This window comes from Sorex fumeus, unplaced genomic scaffold, assembly GCF_029834395.1.
Source record: "Sorex fumeus unplaced genomic scaffold, SorFum_2.1 ptg000058l, whole genome shotgun sequence".
Lineage (NCBI taxonomy): Eukaryota > Metazoa > Chordata > Mammalia > Eulipotyphla > Soricidae > Sorex > Sorex fumeus.
The window spans coordinates 16824605-16843897 of record NW_026606115.1 but is presented as its reverse complement, the minus strand read 5'-3'; the positions used below and the strand labels follow the sequence as shown (position 1 = coordinate 16843897).

Sequence of the window (19293 nt, the reverse complement as noted above, 5' to 3'; positions counted from 1 at the left end):
TGTCAACACCAGACCCACCATTATTATTTGGGATTTTACCCCAACAATCAGATCTGCCGAAAAGGCAACCAGTTTGTTGCCAATTTTTGCCAAACAATGTAGACAATTTGTTTTATATTGCTGGTTATGAAAAACATATGATGTTGCACGACTACAATATTGGCCGCGCAATTTTGGAATTCCAATATTTTAACAATTAATCTGGAGGGATTTCTGCCAAAAGCCTCTGGGTTCCAAGATTTGTTTCTGAGTCTCATGGATTATGGCCATTAAGCAGCTTTATCAGGAGCCAGAGAGGCCGTTCATGGGTGGCAACTCAGAGTCTCGTGGCAGGGAAGAAAGGGCCAGTTCCACCCAATCCCGTAAGGCCCTGTGTGTCTTGTCACTGCGGGCCCAAACCTCACTGTCCAATGGCCTCTGGAGGATGGCAGCCACCAAGCCGCCAAGAGGAAGCAGGTGGAGGGACAGCAGGTGGAGGGAGCAGGTGGAGGGAGGCCTCTGGGGTGGCCTGGCCTCAGAAACCTACTGTGGGGATCAGACGCATTTCTGCCAAAAGCTGCTGGGTTCCGAAATTTGTTTCTGAGTCTCTGGGATCATGGCCATAGCAGTTTGATCAGGAACCTGAGAGGTCTTGCCTCCAATTATATAGCTGAGCTGGAGGTGGTTTGTTGTTGTGTCTCACACATACCTAACTTTTGGCCATTTACTTTCTTGGTAAACTTGGCCCCAGGTTGTTGGGGTCTAGCCAGAGGCACAGCAGCAATTTTGGCGTATCTAGAAGTCTGAAGGCACAATCAGTCTGCTGATGCACTCGCCTCATAGGTACAGATTGACCTGCTGGCGGCACCATACCCCAGTTGTTATTTTTTCCAATAACCATCTCTTTGTCTCATTGATACTTTGGATTGATCTTTGTTCATTAATTTATGCTCTAACTTGTATTATTTACTTCTTCCTGTGACTTTTGACTCCTTTTGTTGGCCATCTACTATTTTGTTAGTTGTGCAGTCAAGTTATTTATTTAAGCCTTTTCTTCCTTTCTCACAAATGCTCACATAACTATGAATTTTCCTCTTAACACCACCTATGCTTCATCCCACAAATTTTCATTCTTGTTTGTTTCCATGATTCTTTTAATTTCCTCTTTTATCTGTCACATCATCAACAAAATCTCTAACCACTACCGTTTTGTTTTAGTAACCACAATATTTTTTAAATTAAGTCACTGAAATACAATGTTACAAATTTGCTCATGATTGGGATTGAATTATACAATATTCCAACACCCATCTCCTCACCATTGTACATTTCCCACTATCAATGTCCCCAGTATCCATCCTAACACACCCCACCCCCCCGCCCACCCCATCCCCAGCCTGCCTCTACAGCACACACATTTTTTTTAGCTCTCTTGCACTCTCTCTGTGTCTTTTTCCTTCTGGGCATTTTGTTTTGCAATACAGGTACGTAAATGTTATTATGTTTGTCTCTTTACTTTTTTTCAGCACCTTGTATTTGTCCTTTGCGGAACCCTGCTTGCTCGCATGGTTGTCCTTCATCTAGTGTTCTGCCAATCCTATTTAGGATGACTCGAGTGAACAACTTGTAGAAGACAGACAATAGGCAGATCGGGCGATAGTTGCCAATGTCATGGATGTCTCCCTTCTTGAACAGTAGTACGGTCCTGCTGGTTTTCCATTGGGACGGAACCTTGCATTCAGACAGGTAGCGAGTGAAGAGCCGAGCCAGTGTATTGATGAGTACTGACGGCAGGTTCTTCAGGTGTTCAGATCTGACCTTGTCTGGGCCGGGTGCTGTTTGTTTCCTTACCGACGAAATGGTGTGTCGGATTTCGGAAGGGAGAACTTTGGGAACGACATATCCATCCTGTGGAATTTGGTATGTCGGCAAGTAGACATGGCTATCGAAGAGATTTGAGTAGAAGTCATGGATAATCTTCTCCATTGCCGTTCTGGAGGATGTGCTGGATCCATTAGGACGTCGGAGGGCAGTCATCTTAGTCTTATAGTTGGCGAAGGACAGGCGGGCGTTCCGAATACTTTTCCTGACTTCTGCCACATCTACCAGTACTTCTGCTCTTCTCTCTTTGAGGTCTTCCTTGATCGCATCTCTGCACTGCTTTGCAAGCTCGGACGTTAGCTTGCGGTTGCCTGAGGCATGCGCCAAACCACTCTGGCGAATTAGCTCAAGAGTTTTCGAAGATAGGCGATTTTTTGTGGCTATTTCCTCTTGGCATTCCTCGCACATTCATGGAGGTGCTGAACAAGTCGATCATATTCCTCGTCAATGTTGTCAACAATGGCATCTTCCCATGTTGCCGCAATAGTACCAAAGAGTTCCCAGTTGGTGGTCATACTGGGAGTTCTCTTTTTGAACTTTGCAGCCCTTTCTCCCCGCTCTGTGAAGTAGAATTTTGCACGAAGGAGACGGTGGTCTGATCTCGTTCGAAATTTTGGGACAACAGCAACATCAGTAAGGCAAAACCGTCGATTGAATATGATGTGGTCTATTTCGTTGGGGAATCGTCCACCGGGAGACTCCCATGTCCATCGTTTAGATTCTGCCTTCTGGAACTGTGAGTTACCATGAATGGTCTTGGTCGACATGATGAACTCAGACAGTCTCTCACCCTGTTCGTTCCATTCTAGGCCATGGGTCCCGATGTGAAGTTCTTCATTTGATCTTCTCGGTCCTATCTTGGCATTAAAATCACCCACAATGATCTTGTAGAAGGTGTGGTCTTCTTTATAGACTTCTGTAGCTCCATGTAGAACTTCTCGATTTCTCTTTCATCATAATGAGATGTTGGTGCGTAGACAACGAAGATAGAAACTTCAGGCAGTGAGTCACATGTATTCAAATGTAAACATCCGATTCAGGTTGTTAGGCATTCGAATGAATCAATGCTCTTGGCCAAGTTTGGGTTGACAAGGACACAGACGCCTCCAACACCTCTTTTATCGCATGTTCCGAGGAACAATTCTTCTCCAGTGTCGAAAACGGCATGGTGAGATTCGTGCCTTCTTGTCTCGGTCAGAACAATGATGTCGTACTTGATCATTCGCGCTTGTACCATCAGGTCCTTGATGGATGCATCTGATGCTAGCGTACGTGCATTGAAAGTACAGACGATCATTTTTGTCTTCCTTCGTTGTGGCAGCCTAAGTCGGCCTTGAGATTTTGTCGGCCTCTTCTTTCTCATCCTTCTCAGTGCTGCCATGTCGGTGAAGCCTTCAGGGTCAGGTGAATGAGACCAGTTGTAGTTACTGGTTTTGGCATATCGAATACACAGCGGATAGCTTGCCAGGCTCTTCCGTGCGGGCGGAATACTCTCGGTACCTTGCCAGTCTTTCCGAGAGGGATAGAGGCTTTTGGGGCGACCTCTAATCCCCCTTGTAGGTGTTACCATATTTGAACCCTATCAAATATGGTACGACAATTCCGGAAGATGGGTATTTAGTGTCTTATGATGTGTCGCAAGGCCGCTTGCGGCCGCGCGGGTCCGGAAAGCGTCCTGGAGTGTGGCGACCGCTGAGTAGTGGAATTACGTAAAGGATTCAGCATCATCGACCATATCCACACAATAACCAAGCTCATTGAGGTTTCTCTGGAGTTCAAGATGCCGCTCTGTTTAACGTTCATTGATTTAAAGAAGGCCTTTGATTCTGTTGAGACGGAAGTGGTCATTGAAGCCCTAGCCAATCACGGCATTCAAGCTCAATACATCCTCCGTGAGCTGTATTGCGGATTCACTACCAGGATCTCACCATTCTAAAAAGAAGTGATCGTTGATGTCAAGAGAGGGGTGCGGCAGGGTGATACCATTTCACCGAAACTCTTCAGTGCCACCCTCGAGAACATCATGCGACGACTGAAAGGGGAAGGAATGGGAGTGAAGATAGATGGTCGGCAACTACACCACCTCCGCTTTGCTGATGACATTGTTTTAATAACACCAAACATCAACCAAGCGGCACAAATGCTGGCCGACTTTGACCGTGAGTGTGGAAAGGTAGGACTACAGCTGAATCTTACGAAGACAATGTTTATGAGAAACAGCCTCGTTCCTGACGCCCCATTCGCTCTCAAAGGAACGACCATCTCTGAATGCAACAGCTATGTGTACCTAGGTCGAGAGGTCAACATGACAAATGACCTGGCACCCGAGCTTCGCAGGAGGAAGAGAGCGGCTTGGAAAGCCTTCAAGAACGTCGAAGAAATAGCTAAGAGGACGAAGAACCTCCGGCTCCGGGCACATCTCTTTGATTCCACTGTTCTTCCTGCATTAACATATGCCTCAGAGACCTGGGCCCTACGCAAACAGGATGAGAACGCTATTCAGGTCTCCCAAAGAAGAATAGAAAGAGCTATGCTTGGAATATCACGTTTCACTCAAATGAGAGAAAGAATCCGGAGTTCTGACATCCGTCAACGATCAAGAATCAGGGACGCTGTCTCATTTGCCTAAGTGTCGAAAATCAGATGGGCTGGTCACGTAATGAGATTTAAAGACGACCGCTGGACTAGAGCTGTTACCAACTGGATTCCATGGGATGTCAAAAGACCACGTGGCCGCCCACCTTCCAGATGGTCAGACTTCTTCCTCAAGATCATGAACGATCGGTTTGAGGCCCTTCATGTTCCCGGAGCGAACAGATACCATTGGGCTACACTAGCACGCAACAGGGTCAAATGGAGACGTTAGTGGCGCCCGCTCGAGCAAATCGAGGACTAACAGGAAGTTAAGTGATTAAGTGATTAAGTGTATTTGTCCAGAGGAATCATTTCCAACTATCATTGTAATAGTGGTCCCTACTCTACGCTAACTGCCCTTGCCCTCATTTGTTATAAGGTTGCAACAATGGACATGTCATCCTGGCTCTTTTTTCTACTGTTGTTGGGTATTAGTCTCCTAATATGTTGATTTTCATATCCCGCAAATAAATGCAATCAGTCTTTGAGTGTCCCTCTCCTTCTGACTCATTTCACTCAGCAAGATACTCTACATGTCCATGGTTTTATAAGCAAATTTCATGACTTCATTTTTCCTGACGATTGTGTAGATGTAGATGTACTCTAGACATTACTTTTGTTGTATTTGCTAGTTCATTTTCTTAAGTTATTTATCTTCCACATTAGAATGAAACCATTTAGTAATTGTCTTACACATCCGCATGTATTTTACTTACTTGTGTATTTTACCTCAAAGTTTTAGCCATTTCATGTCAATCCACACAATTTAGACCATGTAATAACATGGTAGTATGATATTGAACAAATATACCTCACCTTCTTTATCCATCACTTGTCTTTAGCTTATATATTTTATCTATTGTAACTAGAGGCTACTATGAGCATTGCTTGTAAATGTCTTTTCAGATAATATTATCATATCCTTTGGATGAATTGTTTTAGGCAGTATAACAGAATCATTTAGTATTTCCATTTTAAACTTTCAAGGAATCTCCATATTATTTTAGAGACTATTATAATTTACATTTCCACACATAATATATCAGGGTTTCTTTTCAGAAAAAAAAGGAAATTAAAGAAATTACTATACTTTTTTATTGAATCACCATGAGATACATTTAAAAACTTTCCTGTTTGAGTTACAGTCATACAATGTTCAAACAACCATCCCTCCACCAGTGTGCATTTCCCACCACAAGTTTCCCGGAGTACTACCTCTTTCCCACCCTATCCCTGCCTCCCTGCAGACAATTTCTCCCATAGTCTCTCTCTACTTTTCTGCATTAGGGTTTGCAATACAGATACTAAGAGACTATCACATTTAGTCCTTTCTCTACTTTCAGCATACATCTCCCTTCCTGACCGAACCCAGCAACCATCATTTTCTTTCTTAGTGATCCTTTCTCTATTCCAGCTGCCTTCTCCCCCTGCTCATGAGGCAGGCTTCCAACTATGTAGCAATCTTCTTGGACCTTGTGTCTATTTTCCTTGGGTGTCATTCTCGTGCTATGTTATTTTATACTCCAAAAATGATTGCAGTCCTTCTGTATCTGTCCTTCTATTTCTGACTCATTTCCCATAGCATGATATTCTCCATGACCATCCACTTATAAGCAAATTTCATAACTTCATTTATCCTAACAGCTGCATAGTATTCCATTGAGTAGTTCTACCAAAGTTTCTTTAACCAGTTTTCTGTTCTCAGGCACTCAGGGTGTTTCCAGATTCTGGCTATAGTGAACAGTGCTGCAATAAACATTGGTATTGGGGTATTGGGTTCTCCTGTTGTTCATCGATTTGTTCACATGGGCACCAGTAACGACTGACAACAAATTGTGAGACTTGTTGCTACTGTTTTGGGGGAAACTTTATATTACTGTTTCAATGTCCTTGATGGTGATAGGTCCGTTCAGGTATTCCAGGTCTTCTTGGTTCAGCCTCGAGAGGCTATAGAAATTCAGGAATTTATCCATTTCCTCAAGGTTTTCTTGTTTAATGGGATAAAGCTTCTCAAACTAATCTCTGAGGATCCTTTGAATTTTTGTAGTTTCTGTTGTGATGTTCTCCTTTTCATTTCACATTATATTTATTAGGGTTTTCTCTCCATTTTTCTTTGTGAGTTTTGCTAGAGGTTTATCAATCTTGTTTGTTTTCTCAAAGAACCAGCTCTTGGTTTTATTGATATTTCGATTTTTTGGGGAGGGGGTTTCCATCATGTTAATTTCTGCTCTGAGTTTTATTATTTCCTTCCTCCTACCCATGTTGGGCGCCTTTTGTTAGTCATTCTCCATGCTCTTGAGCTGTGAGGTTAGGTTGTTTATGTGGTCTCTCTCTTCTTTCCTGAGGAATCCTTGTAGAGCTATAAACTTTCCTCTTAACACAGCTTCTGCCATGTCCCATAAGTTTTGGTAACTCATGTCATCATTTTCGTTCACTTCCAGGAATCTTTCAATTTTCTCTTTTATTTCCTTTCTAAACCACTCGTTAAGTAGTAAGCTGTTTAATTTCTAGTTGTTCGATTTGGTTTTCTCTTTGTGTGTGTGATTTACTTCTATTTTCAGCACATCATGATCTGAGAAGATCTTTGATACAATCTCTAGCTTCATAATTTTATGGAGGTATGTTTTGTGGCTCAGCATATGGTCTGTCTTGAAGAATGTCCCATGCACACTTGAGAAGAATTTCTATTCAACTTTTGGAGGATGAAGTGCGCTGTATATATATACTAAGCCATTTCCTCCATTTCTTCCCGCAGATAAAGTATATCCTTGCTAAGTTTGAGTCCGGTTGATCTATCGAGAGGTGATAATGTGGTGTTGAAATCTCCCACTAGTATTATGTTGCTATGGATGTCTTTCTTCATGTCTATGAGTAGTTGTTTTAAGTACGTTTCTGGTCCCTTGTTACATGTATATATATTTAGGAGGGTAAGTTCTTCCTGCTGTACAGATCCCTTGATCAATAAGAAATGACCTTCACTGTATCTTGTAACTTTCTCAGTCTGAAATCAATGTGGAGTGATACCAGAATGACCACCCCAACATTTTTGTTGGAGTTGTTTGCTCGTAGAATTGTAGAAATTACTATAATTCACACTGTACATCACATCCTCATCAATGTTTTTTATTTTCAATATTGTTATGTGGGCATTTCATCTTTGGGCAGCAATGTCTGATTGTAATTTTGATATGCACTTCACTAATCAGTGACATAAAACATTATTTCAGTTGTAATCTGTATGTCTTCTTTTAAGAAATGCTTAGATCAATTGTCCATTATTTGCCTGGGTTGCTTGCTTTTTTGGAGTTGAGTTCCTTGAGTTCTTTTTAAATATATTTTAAATGTTTGAGGTACATTTATTTATAAGGGTTCAAATATTTGTTTCAGGAGTGCAATGTTATTATACTATACCTACCACAAAATATTAATATCATATCATTTGGTTCATGGTTGAGTTTTGTCATTTACCCTGTCACTGTCCACTGTCCTCCCGTTGTTCATTGATTTGCTCGAGCGGGCCCAGTAACGTCTCCATTGGAGACTTTGTTGTTACTCTGTTTGGGCTATCGAATACATCAGGGGTAGCTTGCCAGGCTCTGCCGTGCAGGCGAGATACTCTCGGTAGCTTGCCGGGTGCTCTGAGAGGGGCGGAGGAATTGATCTCAGGTCGGCCATGTTGGCTGCGTACAAGGCAAACGCCCTACTGCTGTGCTATTGCTCCAGCCCACATTTACCCTATGTCAGATATATGATGTGCAATATTTTCTCCCAATTCCTAGGATGTATATTTGTGGTGATTTCTTTCACTGCGTAGAGCTTTTTAATTTGACCTAGTCCCATTGGTTTATTCTTCCTTTTGTTTCCTTTCTTAATAGATTTAAATCTCTTATTCATCCCTGATTTTAATGTCACACTACATTTTTTAGGCGTTTTGCAGGATAATATTGATTTGCCCTTCCTCCCTGGCCGCTGGGAGCTTATGTTTGTTGATTGCCCCCAACCTGTCAATTACTTTTGTCTCCTGATCAGACTATGACTTGTACATATTGTCTTTCTTTTATCCTTAGTGTCCTTGGCATGGTTAGTAATTTCAGAGCAATTGATTTTTGTATGGATACATAAAGACAGTTAAAAAGACAAGCCTGTGGCTTGGGAGTTGATTGACTCCAGATAATATTACCTCCTGGATGTCTGCTCTCTCAGCTTAAGACTCAGTTACCCTTACTTCCTAGATCCCCAAGTGCAAGGTCCCGACAAGGGACTGGATGGACTCAGGGCATGCAGTGAGCTTGCTACCCTGGTATTGAAATGGGCCTGGATGAAGTGCCCATTATGGCACTTATCTTAACTATAAGTTAATGGTCATGGACAAATTCTGTCATTATCCAAAAATTAACAACTAGATTTGGACCCTGCTGGGGTTTGGAATGATTGATCCAGCCTGAACACTGTAGACTGAGTCTGTGGTGAGATGTCCTGAGGAGAGTCACCCTACAAGCCTAAAAGTGTCTATTATTGTGTGCATCCAGAATAGTAAATATTAAGAAGTAGAATTAAAGATATTAATTAAGTTGCTGGTCTAAGGAGAGGAGAAACACACCTTAAAGGCTGTTTTGCCCTCTTGGGCTGCATGTAGTCTGGAAGACTGGAAAAACATTTTGATTGAGCTTCCTGTGGGGAGGCGTGGTTGGGGAGGCGTGGTGAGTTGGAAGAAAAGGACCAGCTTCCGGGAGAAAGGGAGAGAGACAGCAGTCACAGAGATAGAGAAGACAGATATAGTGGGAAGAAAGAATTGTGAGGTTACAGAGAGACAGATGGGTACGGAGACAGAAAGATATAGAAGGAGGAGTAGATTGAGTGAGACAGAGAGTTCTAGGAAGATTGAGGAAGAGACAGAGACAGAAAAAAGAGACACAGAGGAGAAGGTTGTGCGTTAGAGAGAAGGCTGAGAGCTGAGAGTAACAGTGGCTGGGGATATTGGGGAGGAGACACGGAGAGCGTTGTGGAGTGAGTTAGAGAGAGAGTGGCGGAGAGCTGGGAGAGATGAGAGATTGAATAAACAGGAACTAATCAGCAATCAGCTTGGCCCTCATTCCTCCTTCATCTGTCCAAAGCAACAGCCCTCTCTGGTGGGGAAGCCATTCGAGAGCACCGAACTCAGGCCACCAGAGAGAGCTGCCTGGTAACCCGCAAACATCCTTTAATGTGTGATCCCTGAGCAAAGGAGTTTACACAGCTCAATGAGAGGGGTTTTCACAGCCCAAGAGTAGGAGTTTTTACAATAGTTCCTAGTCAGATCTCAAGGTCGTTCATCTACTTTGAAATGACTTTTTTGTAAGGTGTGATATATGAATCCAGCTTTAATTTCTTTTATGTAGTTCTCCAGCTTTCCCAGCACCATTTGTTGATGAGGCTATCTTTACTCCATTTCTGTTCTCAGCTACTTAAAAACAAAAACACTGTCCTCCCGTTGTTCATCAATTTGCTCGAGAGGGACCAGTAACGTCTCTATTTTTTTTTGAGACTTGTTGTTACTGTGTTTGGCATATAGAATATGTCATGGGTAGCATGCCAAGTTCTGCCGTGCGGGCGAGATACTCTCGGTAACTTGCTGGGCTCTTCGAGAGGGCGGGAGGAATCGAACACTGCTCTGCCAGGCTGGCTGCGTGCAAGGCAAAGCACCTACCGCTGTGCTGTTGCTCCAGCCCTTAAATGAAAATTAATTGTCCATATATATGGATTTTGTCCTTGGGTATTTGATTCTGAACCATTGACTGGAGAGCCTATCTTTAATCCCATAACATGAAATTTTAATCTTAAATTGTATTCAGCAATCTCATAACACTGCTAAATTCAACAAAATAATATGAGACTCCATCAAATTGGAGTTTCTGCATGACAAAAAAAACACAGGTTAAAACTAAAAGAGCGCTCTTATTTCATGGAGTGGCATTTTGTAGTTTTCATTGTAGAGGTTCTTTACCTCTTCAGTTAGGCTGATTCCTAGGTATTTGATTTTTCTGGGGCACAATTGTGAACAGGATTATTTTCTTCATGTCACTTTCCTCTCTCTCATTATTTGCATTTAGGAAGGCCATGGATTATTGGGCTTTGATTTTATAGCCTGTGACTTTAGTGTACAAGACTATTATTTCTAGGAGTTTCTTGGTAGAGGATTTAGGATTCTCAAGATATAGTAACATATCATCTGTGAATAGTGAGAACTTGATTTCATCCTTTCCTATATGGATGGCTTTAATGTCTTTTTTCTTGCCTAATCTCTATTGCAAGTACATCCAGTAATATGTTAAACAGGAGTAGTGATAGTGGGCATCCTATCTTCTTCCTGATCTTAGAGGAAAGGCCCTTAGTTTTTCCCTATTGAGGATAATGCTTGCCATGGGTTTGTCATAGATGGCTTTGACTATCTTGAGAAAAGTTCCTTCAAAACCCATTTTGGTTAGAGGTTTCATCATAAACAGGTGCTGGGTCTTGTCAAAAGCTTTCTCTGCAAATATTGATATGATCATATGGTTTTTATCTTTACTTTTGTTGATATGATGAATTATGTTGAGTGATTTCCAAATGTTAAACCATCCTTGCATCCCCAGAATGAATCCCACTTGGTTGTGGTGTATAATTTTTTGATGAGTTGTTGGATACTATTTGCTAATATTTTGTTTAGGATTTTCACATCTGGGTTCATCAGGGATATTGGCATATAGATTTCTTTGTTGGTTGTGTCTTGGTTTGCTTTAGGTATTAGGGAGATATGTGCCTCATAGAAGCTGTTTGGGAGACATATCCCCTGCTCATGGATAGGAAGAATCAATATCGTCAAAATGGCAATACTGCCGAAAGAATTATACAGATTCAATGTTATCCCTATAAGGATACCCATGAAATTCTTCAAAGAAATAGATCAAGCAATTCTGAAATTCATATGGAACAACAAATGCCCACAAATAGCTAAAGCAATTCTTCAGAAAAAGACGTGGGCAGTCATTACCCTACCCAACCTCAAACTCGACTACAAAGCAGTAATAATTAAAATAGCATGTTACTGGAACAAAGCCAGGGACGAAACCAATAGAACACGGTTAAATATCCGTAAAAACAACCCCAAATATATGAACACCTAATCTTTGATAAGGGAGCAAGAAATTTGAAGTGGAACAAGGAAAGCCTCTTCAACAAAGGTGCTGGCATAACTGGACAACAACATGCAAAAAAATGGGCTAGATCTCGATCTAACACCATGCACAGAAGTCAGATCAAAATGGATCAAAGATCTCACCATCAGGCCAACATCCATAAGATACATTAAAGAAAGGTGTCGGCAAAACCCTCCACAAAATTGAGGCTAATGCTGTCTTCAAAGACAACACTCCACTGACAAATGAACTGGAAACAGAGATAAACAAATGGGACTATCTTAAATTAAGAAGCTTCAAAAGAACCACCTCACACCTCAGAGACTGGCCCACATTCAAAAGAACAAAAGCAACCGATGCTGGCAAGGATGTGGCGAGAAAGGGACACTCCTTCACTGTTGGTGGGAATGTCGACTGGTTCAGCCCTTCTGGAAAAAAGTATGGACGATTCTCAAAAAATTAGAAATTGAGCTCCCATTTGACCCAGAAATACCACTCCTGGGACTATATCCCAGAGAGGCAAAAATGTATAGTAGAAGTGACATCTGCACTTGTTTGTTCATTGCAGCACCCTTTACAATAGCCAGAAACTGGAAGAAACCTGAATGCCCAAGAACAGAGGAGTGGTTAAAGAAACTTTGGTACATCTACACAATGGAGTACTATGTAGCTCTTAGAAAAGATGAAGTCATGAAATTTACATACAAGTGGTACAACATGGAAAGTATCATGCTAAGCGAAATGAGTCAGAAAGAGAGGGATAGACATAGAAAGATTGCATTCATCTGGGGGATATAAAGTAATAAAGTATGAGATTAATACCCAAGAATAGCTGAGATCAGCACCAGGAGGATTACTCCATAGCGTAGAGGCCAGCCAGGCATTCTAGGGGAAAGGGCAGCTCAGATAGAGAAGGGAGCACCAAATAAAGGGTGTTTGGAGGAAGCTCCCAGGAGGGGAGATGCGTATCGAAAGTAGACTATGGACTGAACATGTTTGCCACTCAATGCCTCTTTTGCAGACCACAACACCCAAAAGAAGAGAGAGAACACAAGGGATTGCCCTGCCACAGAGGCAGGGTGGGATTGGGGGGATGGGGGTGTGGGAATATTATCAGTGGTGGTGGAAAATGGGCACTGGTAGAGGGATGGGTATTTGATCATTGTATAATCGAAACCCAAGCACAAAAAATTGTAAATCTACAACTGTACCTCATGGTGTTTCACTAATAATAAAAAAAGAGGAAAAAAAAGAAGCTTTAAAAGATACAGGAACCAGAATACAAAGACAATGTACAGATTGGGAAAGAACATTTACCCAATACCCATCTGAGAAAGGTTGATATCAAGGATATATAAAGCACTGGTTGAACTCTACAAGAAGAAAACATCTAACCCCATCAAAAATTTGGTGATGAAATAAACAGAAACTTTCCCAAAGAAGAAATCTGAATAACTAAAAGGCACTTGAGAAAATGCTCTACATCACTAATCATCAGGGAGATGCAGATCAAAACAACAATGAGATGTCATCTCACACCACAGAGACTGGCCCATATTCAAAAGAACAAAAGCAACCAGTATTGGTGTGGATGTGGTGAGAAAGGGAATCTCCTTCACTGTTGGTGGGAATGCTGACTGTTTCAGCCTTTTTGGAAAACAGTATGGACTATTCTCAAAAAAATTTGAAATTGAGCTTCCATTTGACCCAGCAATGCTACTCCTGGGAATTTATCCTGGAGAGGCATAAAAGTACTGTCAAAATGACATCTGTACTCTATTTTCATTGCTGCACTATTCGCAATAGCCAACATCTGGAGAAAACCTGAGTGCCTGAGAACAGATGACTGGTTGAAAAAACTTTGGTATATCTAAACAATGGAGTATTATGCAGCTGTTAGAAAAGATGAAATCATGAAATTTACATACAAGTGGTACTACATGGAAAGTATCATGCTAAGTACAGTGAGTCAGAAACAGAGGGACAGACATAGAATAACTGCATTAATCTGGGGAATATAAAGTAAAAAAATGGGAGACTAACACCCAAGAATTGACGAAATAAATACCAGGGGGTTCTCTCCATGGCTTGAAGGCCAGCCACACATGCTGGGGAGAAGACAGCTCAGATAGAGAGGGAAGCACCAAGTAAAGGGTGTTGGAAGGATCCTCCCAGGATGAGAGATACGTGCTGAAAGTAATATTATAGACCAAAGATGATTGCCATTCAATGCCTCTTTGGCAAATCACAGCATCCAAAAGGAGAGAGAGAACAAAAGTAAATGCCCTGCCACACGGGTGGGGTGGTATGGGGGGTGGGGGAGTGGGAGGATGCTGGGACTATTGGAGGTGGGGAATGGGCACTGGTGGATGATGGGTACTCAATCATTGTATAACTGAAACCCTAACACAAAAATTTGTAAGTCTTTAACCAGTCATCTGTTCTTGGGCACTCAGGTTTTTTTCCAGATTCTGGCTATTGTAAAAAGTGCTTCATTGAACAAACAAGTGCAGATGTCACTTCGACTATACTTTTTCAGCCACACATGCTAGAGGAAAAGGGAGCTCAGATAGAAAAGGGAGCACCAAATAAAGGGTGTTGGGAGGATCCTCCCAGGATGGGAGATGCATGCTGAAAGTAGACTATAGACCAAACATGATGCCACTCAATGCCTCTTTGGCAAATCACAACACCCAAAAGGAGAGAGAGAACAAAAGTGAATGCCCTGCCACAGAGGCAAGGTGGGATGGGGGCATCGGGGGTGGGAGGGATACTGGGACCCGTGGTGGTGGAAAATGGCCACTGGTGGAGGGATGGGTATTTGATCATCATATAATTGAAATCCAAGCACAAAAATTTTTAAGTCTACAACTTAACCTCATGGTGTTTTACTAGTAAAAATTTTTTAAAAATTTGTAAGTTTACAACTGTACTTCATGGTGTTTCACTAATAAAAATTTAAAAAAATAGAAAGACACTTTTGCCATTTAGTGAAAAAAAATATATACTAAAAAACCACTAAGTGAATGGGAAAAAATTTACATTCAACACATCCAATAAAAGCTTCGATAGCCAGGATAAATAAAGTACACACAAAGATCAACAAAAAAATTCAAAAACTGTATCCAAAAATGTAGAGAGGAAATAAACAGATGCTTTTGAGAATAAGACAGATGGGTGGCCAATAAGCATATGAAAAAAATTTTCAGCATCACTCATCATTACAGAAATCCAAAATAAGATTGCTATGTGATACCCAAAACTAGAGAGAGAAAGAGGGAGATTGCCATAGAGGCAGGGTATATTTTGGGGTGGGGGTAGTGAGAGGGATACTGGGGACATTGGTGGTGGAAAATGTACACTGGTGGAGGGATGGGTATTCTATCATTGTATGACTGAAACTCAAATCATGAATGACTTGTAACTTCATCTCACCATGATTCAATTAAAGATGAACGAATGAATGAATGAATAAATAAATAAAAGACTGTTATATGATACCATCTCACACCTGTTAGAATGTCATATAACAAAAATAGTAGGAAAAATCTGTGCTGGTTGAGATGTGGTGAAAAAGTTACTGTCATCCACTACTGGTGGGAATGTTGTGTGGTTCAACCCCTCTAGAAAACAGTATGGATAATCCTCAGTAAACTTATAATTAAGCTTCAAATGACCCAGCAATCCCACTTTGAGGCATATACCACCACAACATAAAAACACTCATTCAAAGGGATACCATTATTTGTTGCTGCACTTGCTCCAGTTGCCATCAACTTAGTGGTCCAATAGATGAATGGATTATGAAGATGTAATATATATATGTGTATACATATATATATATAGGAATACTATGCAACTGTGAGGAAAGAGGAAATTATGTAATTTGCTGCAATCTGGTTCGAATTGAAATATATCATGTTGAAAAAGTAATCCAGATGAAGAAAGATAAATACAAAATGATCTGTCTATGGTATATAGAATAACTGGGTGAGGAAATGTAGTAGAGGGGGGAATGTCTAGATCAGCCTGAAACCAGAGTTTAGGGACAAGAAGAGAAGGACAGAAAAGAAATAATCAATGGGGTGGGGGGATAAGATAAGAAAGGAAAGTAATGGGGGAACAGGAGTCAGAGCTTCAGTTATGCTTGTGATGTGGGAAAGTGGTATAGCTATATATCCAAAGCACAGACTTGGCAATGCTGAAAACATATCTAAGCTGCCACCATTGAACTTTGTAATGTTCCTGTCAAGGTGGCAGCCGGATGTAGTGTGGGGGTAGGGGTGGGGGAAATGGAATATTGGAGTACTGGAGCACTGGTCAAGGGAAGTTGACACTGGTGATGACTGGATTGGTGTTAAAATATTATATGCCAAAAACTCAAGTATTAATAACTTTATAAATCCCAATTCTTTAATTAAATAAAAATTATTCCTTTAAAATAGCAAAAAAGTAATTTGATAAGTTTTTTTAAGTTTAGTTCTGGTTTTGTTGCCACATCCAGCAGAGCTGAGGGCTATACCTGGCTCTGTGCTCAGGGATCACTCCTTGCAGGACTCAGGGATTGTTGGGGATCAGCTGCAAATAAGCCAAGAACCTTACTATAACTCTGTATTCTAAGAAGATAATTTGAAGATATATTTTAAAATTCAAACACTTGCTCAAGATGAGTTGGAAATGTGTGATTTGTGATCTTTTATACTATTTTTACATTTATGTACTGACATTGTGTGCTTATTATATATTAAATTACAAAGTGTGAAATGGATATTCCTTTTTTTTCATTCTGAGCGCTTTTATGTACTTTTCTTACTCAATGAACAGATAGCTTTTAAATATACCTGTGAAATACACTATGCCTTTTCACTGTGCCTTAGGACTATTGTTCATGTGTTTTTTTTCATATGGAAACTATGTTTCTCAAAGGTGACATTGGAGCAAATGGACAACCTGGACCAATGGGACCTCCTGGGCTGCCAGGAATAGGTGTTCAGGGACCACCAGGACCACCAGGTATTCCTGGACCAGCAGGGCAGCCTGGTAAGATTCGAATAAATATACCTTTTGTTGTACTCATATGTAGAGGCTCATTAGCTCATGAGTAAAGTGTAGTCTAGGTAGAAGTCTTCTAGAAACAGATCTAAAAGGCAACAAGTGAAGTTATATAATTTTGTTAAAGTGAAGAACTAATGTTTACAAATGCTCACAGTATAAGAGCTACTTTAATCTCTGATATTTCCTCTCCTGAATGACATATTTTTGTTACCAGTTACACAACTTAACAATTTCCATATGTTGCAACAATATACAATCATTGAGATAGTCATAGTTGTAATCACAGACTCAGGAACTGCTGATACTCACATTTTAGACCTGATTGTAGTACAGCATTAAGATACAATTTTCACAGTTTTTTGGCATTTGGAAATTAGAGTTAAGGCTTTGAAAATGTGTTTAAAATCACTTTCTTTTTGCTTTTTGGGTCACACCCGGCGATGCTCCGTGGTTACTCCTGGTTTTGCACGCAGGCATCACTCCTGGCGGTGCTCGGAGGACCATATGGGATGCTGGGAATTGAACCCGGGTCGGCCGCGTGCAAGGCAAATGCCCTACCCTCTGTGCTATTGCTCCAGCCCCTAAAATCACTTTTAAGGGACTGGAGTGGCTGATCCGGGTTCAGTAACCAGCATACCATATGGCCCCCTGAGCACCGCCAGGTGTAATTTCTGAGTGCGGGGCCAGAAGCAACCCCTGACCATCACTGGATATGGCCCAAAAGCCAAAAAAATCACTGTTTAGGCATTTTTATTTTTTATATTTGTGTTTTTGTGTGGTAGGGCACACCTAGAATTTCTTGGGGTTTATGCCTGTTTCTGTGCTCAGGTATCATTTCTGGCAGTATTCTAAGAACCATATACTCTCTGGACCAGAGAGTAAGGCAAGTTTCTTACCCCTGTATTAAATCTCCAACACACTCATTTCTTTCTTTCTTTCTTTCTTTCTTTCTTTCTTTCTTTCTTTCTTTCTTTTTTCTTTCTTTCTTTCTTGGGGGGGGGCACTCAGTGGTGCTCAGGGCTTAATACTGGCTTTGTGTTCAGTGATCATTCCTGACAGGCACAGGAAATCATAAGAGGTGCTGGGGATCAAACCCTGGTCTGCCGCATGCAAGGCAAATGCCCTACCTGCTGTACTATCGCTCTGACACCCATTTATTTTTAATAGTCCATTTAATTCTCTTCTCTTTTGCCCCTAGACCAAAACTCACTTTTTAACTTGTAAAATGATTTTAATGTTTTTACTAGAATTACCTTGTAACAACTATTAATCAAAAGTTCTATTTTTACATGAAAATTCACTTGTTAGTATATTGTGAGCCATGTGTTGATATGAATCATTATTACCTTAATCTAGTCAGATACAGTAAGGACCACTCAAGGTTAGTAGCATCTTCTTGCAAAGTACTGTTACTTTGTAAAATTTTAAGTACGTGGAACATTTTATATTTCTTTGATTAACATAAATGCATTGATGACTTAAACACAGAGTTGAGACGTATATACATTTACATAGAAATTGTAGGAATATATTTGTAGCACTAAATGGTAATGTAAGTTTTGTTTATTACTAAAACAGAAAATAGTGATTAGCAATATAAAAGTTTTAGAAAAAAATATAATTTTTGTTTGGTCCTATTTAATTTTTTTTAATTTCATTGTGCATTGTACCTTTGTTATGGATCTTTTTATGTCACCCCTGGTTTTAAAGTAAGACAAAATATAGTATTGCTTTGTACAAAGTGGTTGCAAAGTACTTGCTCACTTTGATACATAAATGACTGAAATAATGAATGTTTTCTGTTATAGGTTTCGTGAGAAGGTGCCCCAAGTAGTGATTAGGAAGTCCTGTGGTCACTCCCAGCAATATTTAGTTCAGCTTAGTACATCTATACTTAGTGATGGTTCATTGTTTTGTTACTGTTTAGGCCCACTACTGTTGGGGACTCCATGACCACACCATGGCCGAGCTGCAGGGTGGGCAGGTGGTTCTAGGGATCTTACTCGGGTCCCAGAACATGAAATGTACTTGTTCTAGTTACTGCCCTGGCTGCACTTCTGTTGTGTTTTCCCAGAATTGTATTTCCCAAAATTGCTTGAGGTTTTGAAAGTATTTTGAATTTAGCCAAAGAATACAAAGATCATTGTTATTACAAATCCAAAACAAGACACACAAATATTTGTGCTTTATGCTTTTTAAAACTTTGGGGTCTTTTCATCTATTATTTTTACTCACTGTTGAATATATAGGTATAATGATTTATAAAAACTTAATGAGTTAGAGGACTGGAGCAATAGCACAGCGGGTAGGGCATTTGCCTTGCACGTAGCCAACATGGCCGACCCGAGTTCGATTCCTCCGCCCCTCTCGGAGACCCTGGCAAGCTACCTAGAGTATCTCGCCCGCACAGTAAAGCCTGGCAAGCTCCCTGTGACGTATTCGATATGCCAAACACAGTAACAAGTCTCACAATGTTACTGGGCCCGCTCGAACAAATTGATGAACAATGGGAGGACAGTGATATAGTGAATGTGTTAGAGGAGAAATTAATGGTGAACTTTCAACTCATTCATCCAAATAAGTGAAGTTA

General features: G+C 40.8%; 1 protein-coding gene across 1 annotated transcript in view; it reads left to right on the top strand.

Annotated features, from left to right (window-relative positions):
- Positions 1 to 19293, top strand: part of COL4A5 (collagen type IV alpha 5 chain) — a 289563-nt gene that overhangs the window by 201490 nt on the left and 68780 nt on the right. Inside the window, exon 30 of the mRNA XM_056125710.1 lies at positions 16575 to 16688. Within this exon, the coding sequence (XP_055981685.1) occupies positions 16575 to 16688 (114 nt within the window). The remainder of the gene's footprint in view (positions 1 to 16574; positions 16689 to 19293) is intronic.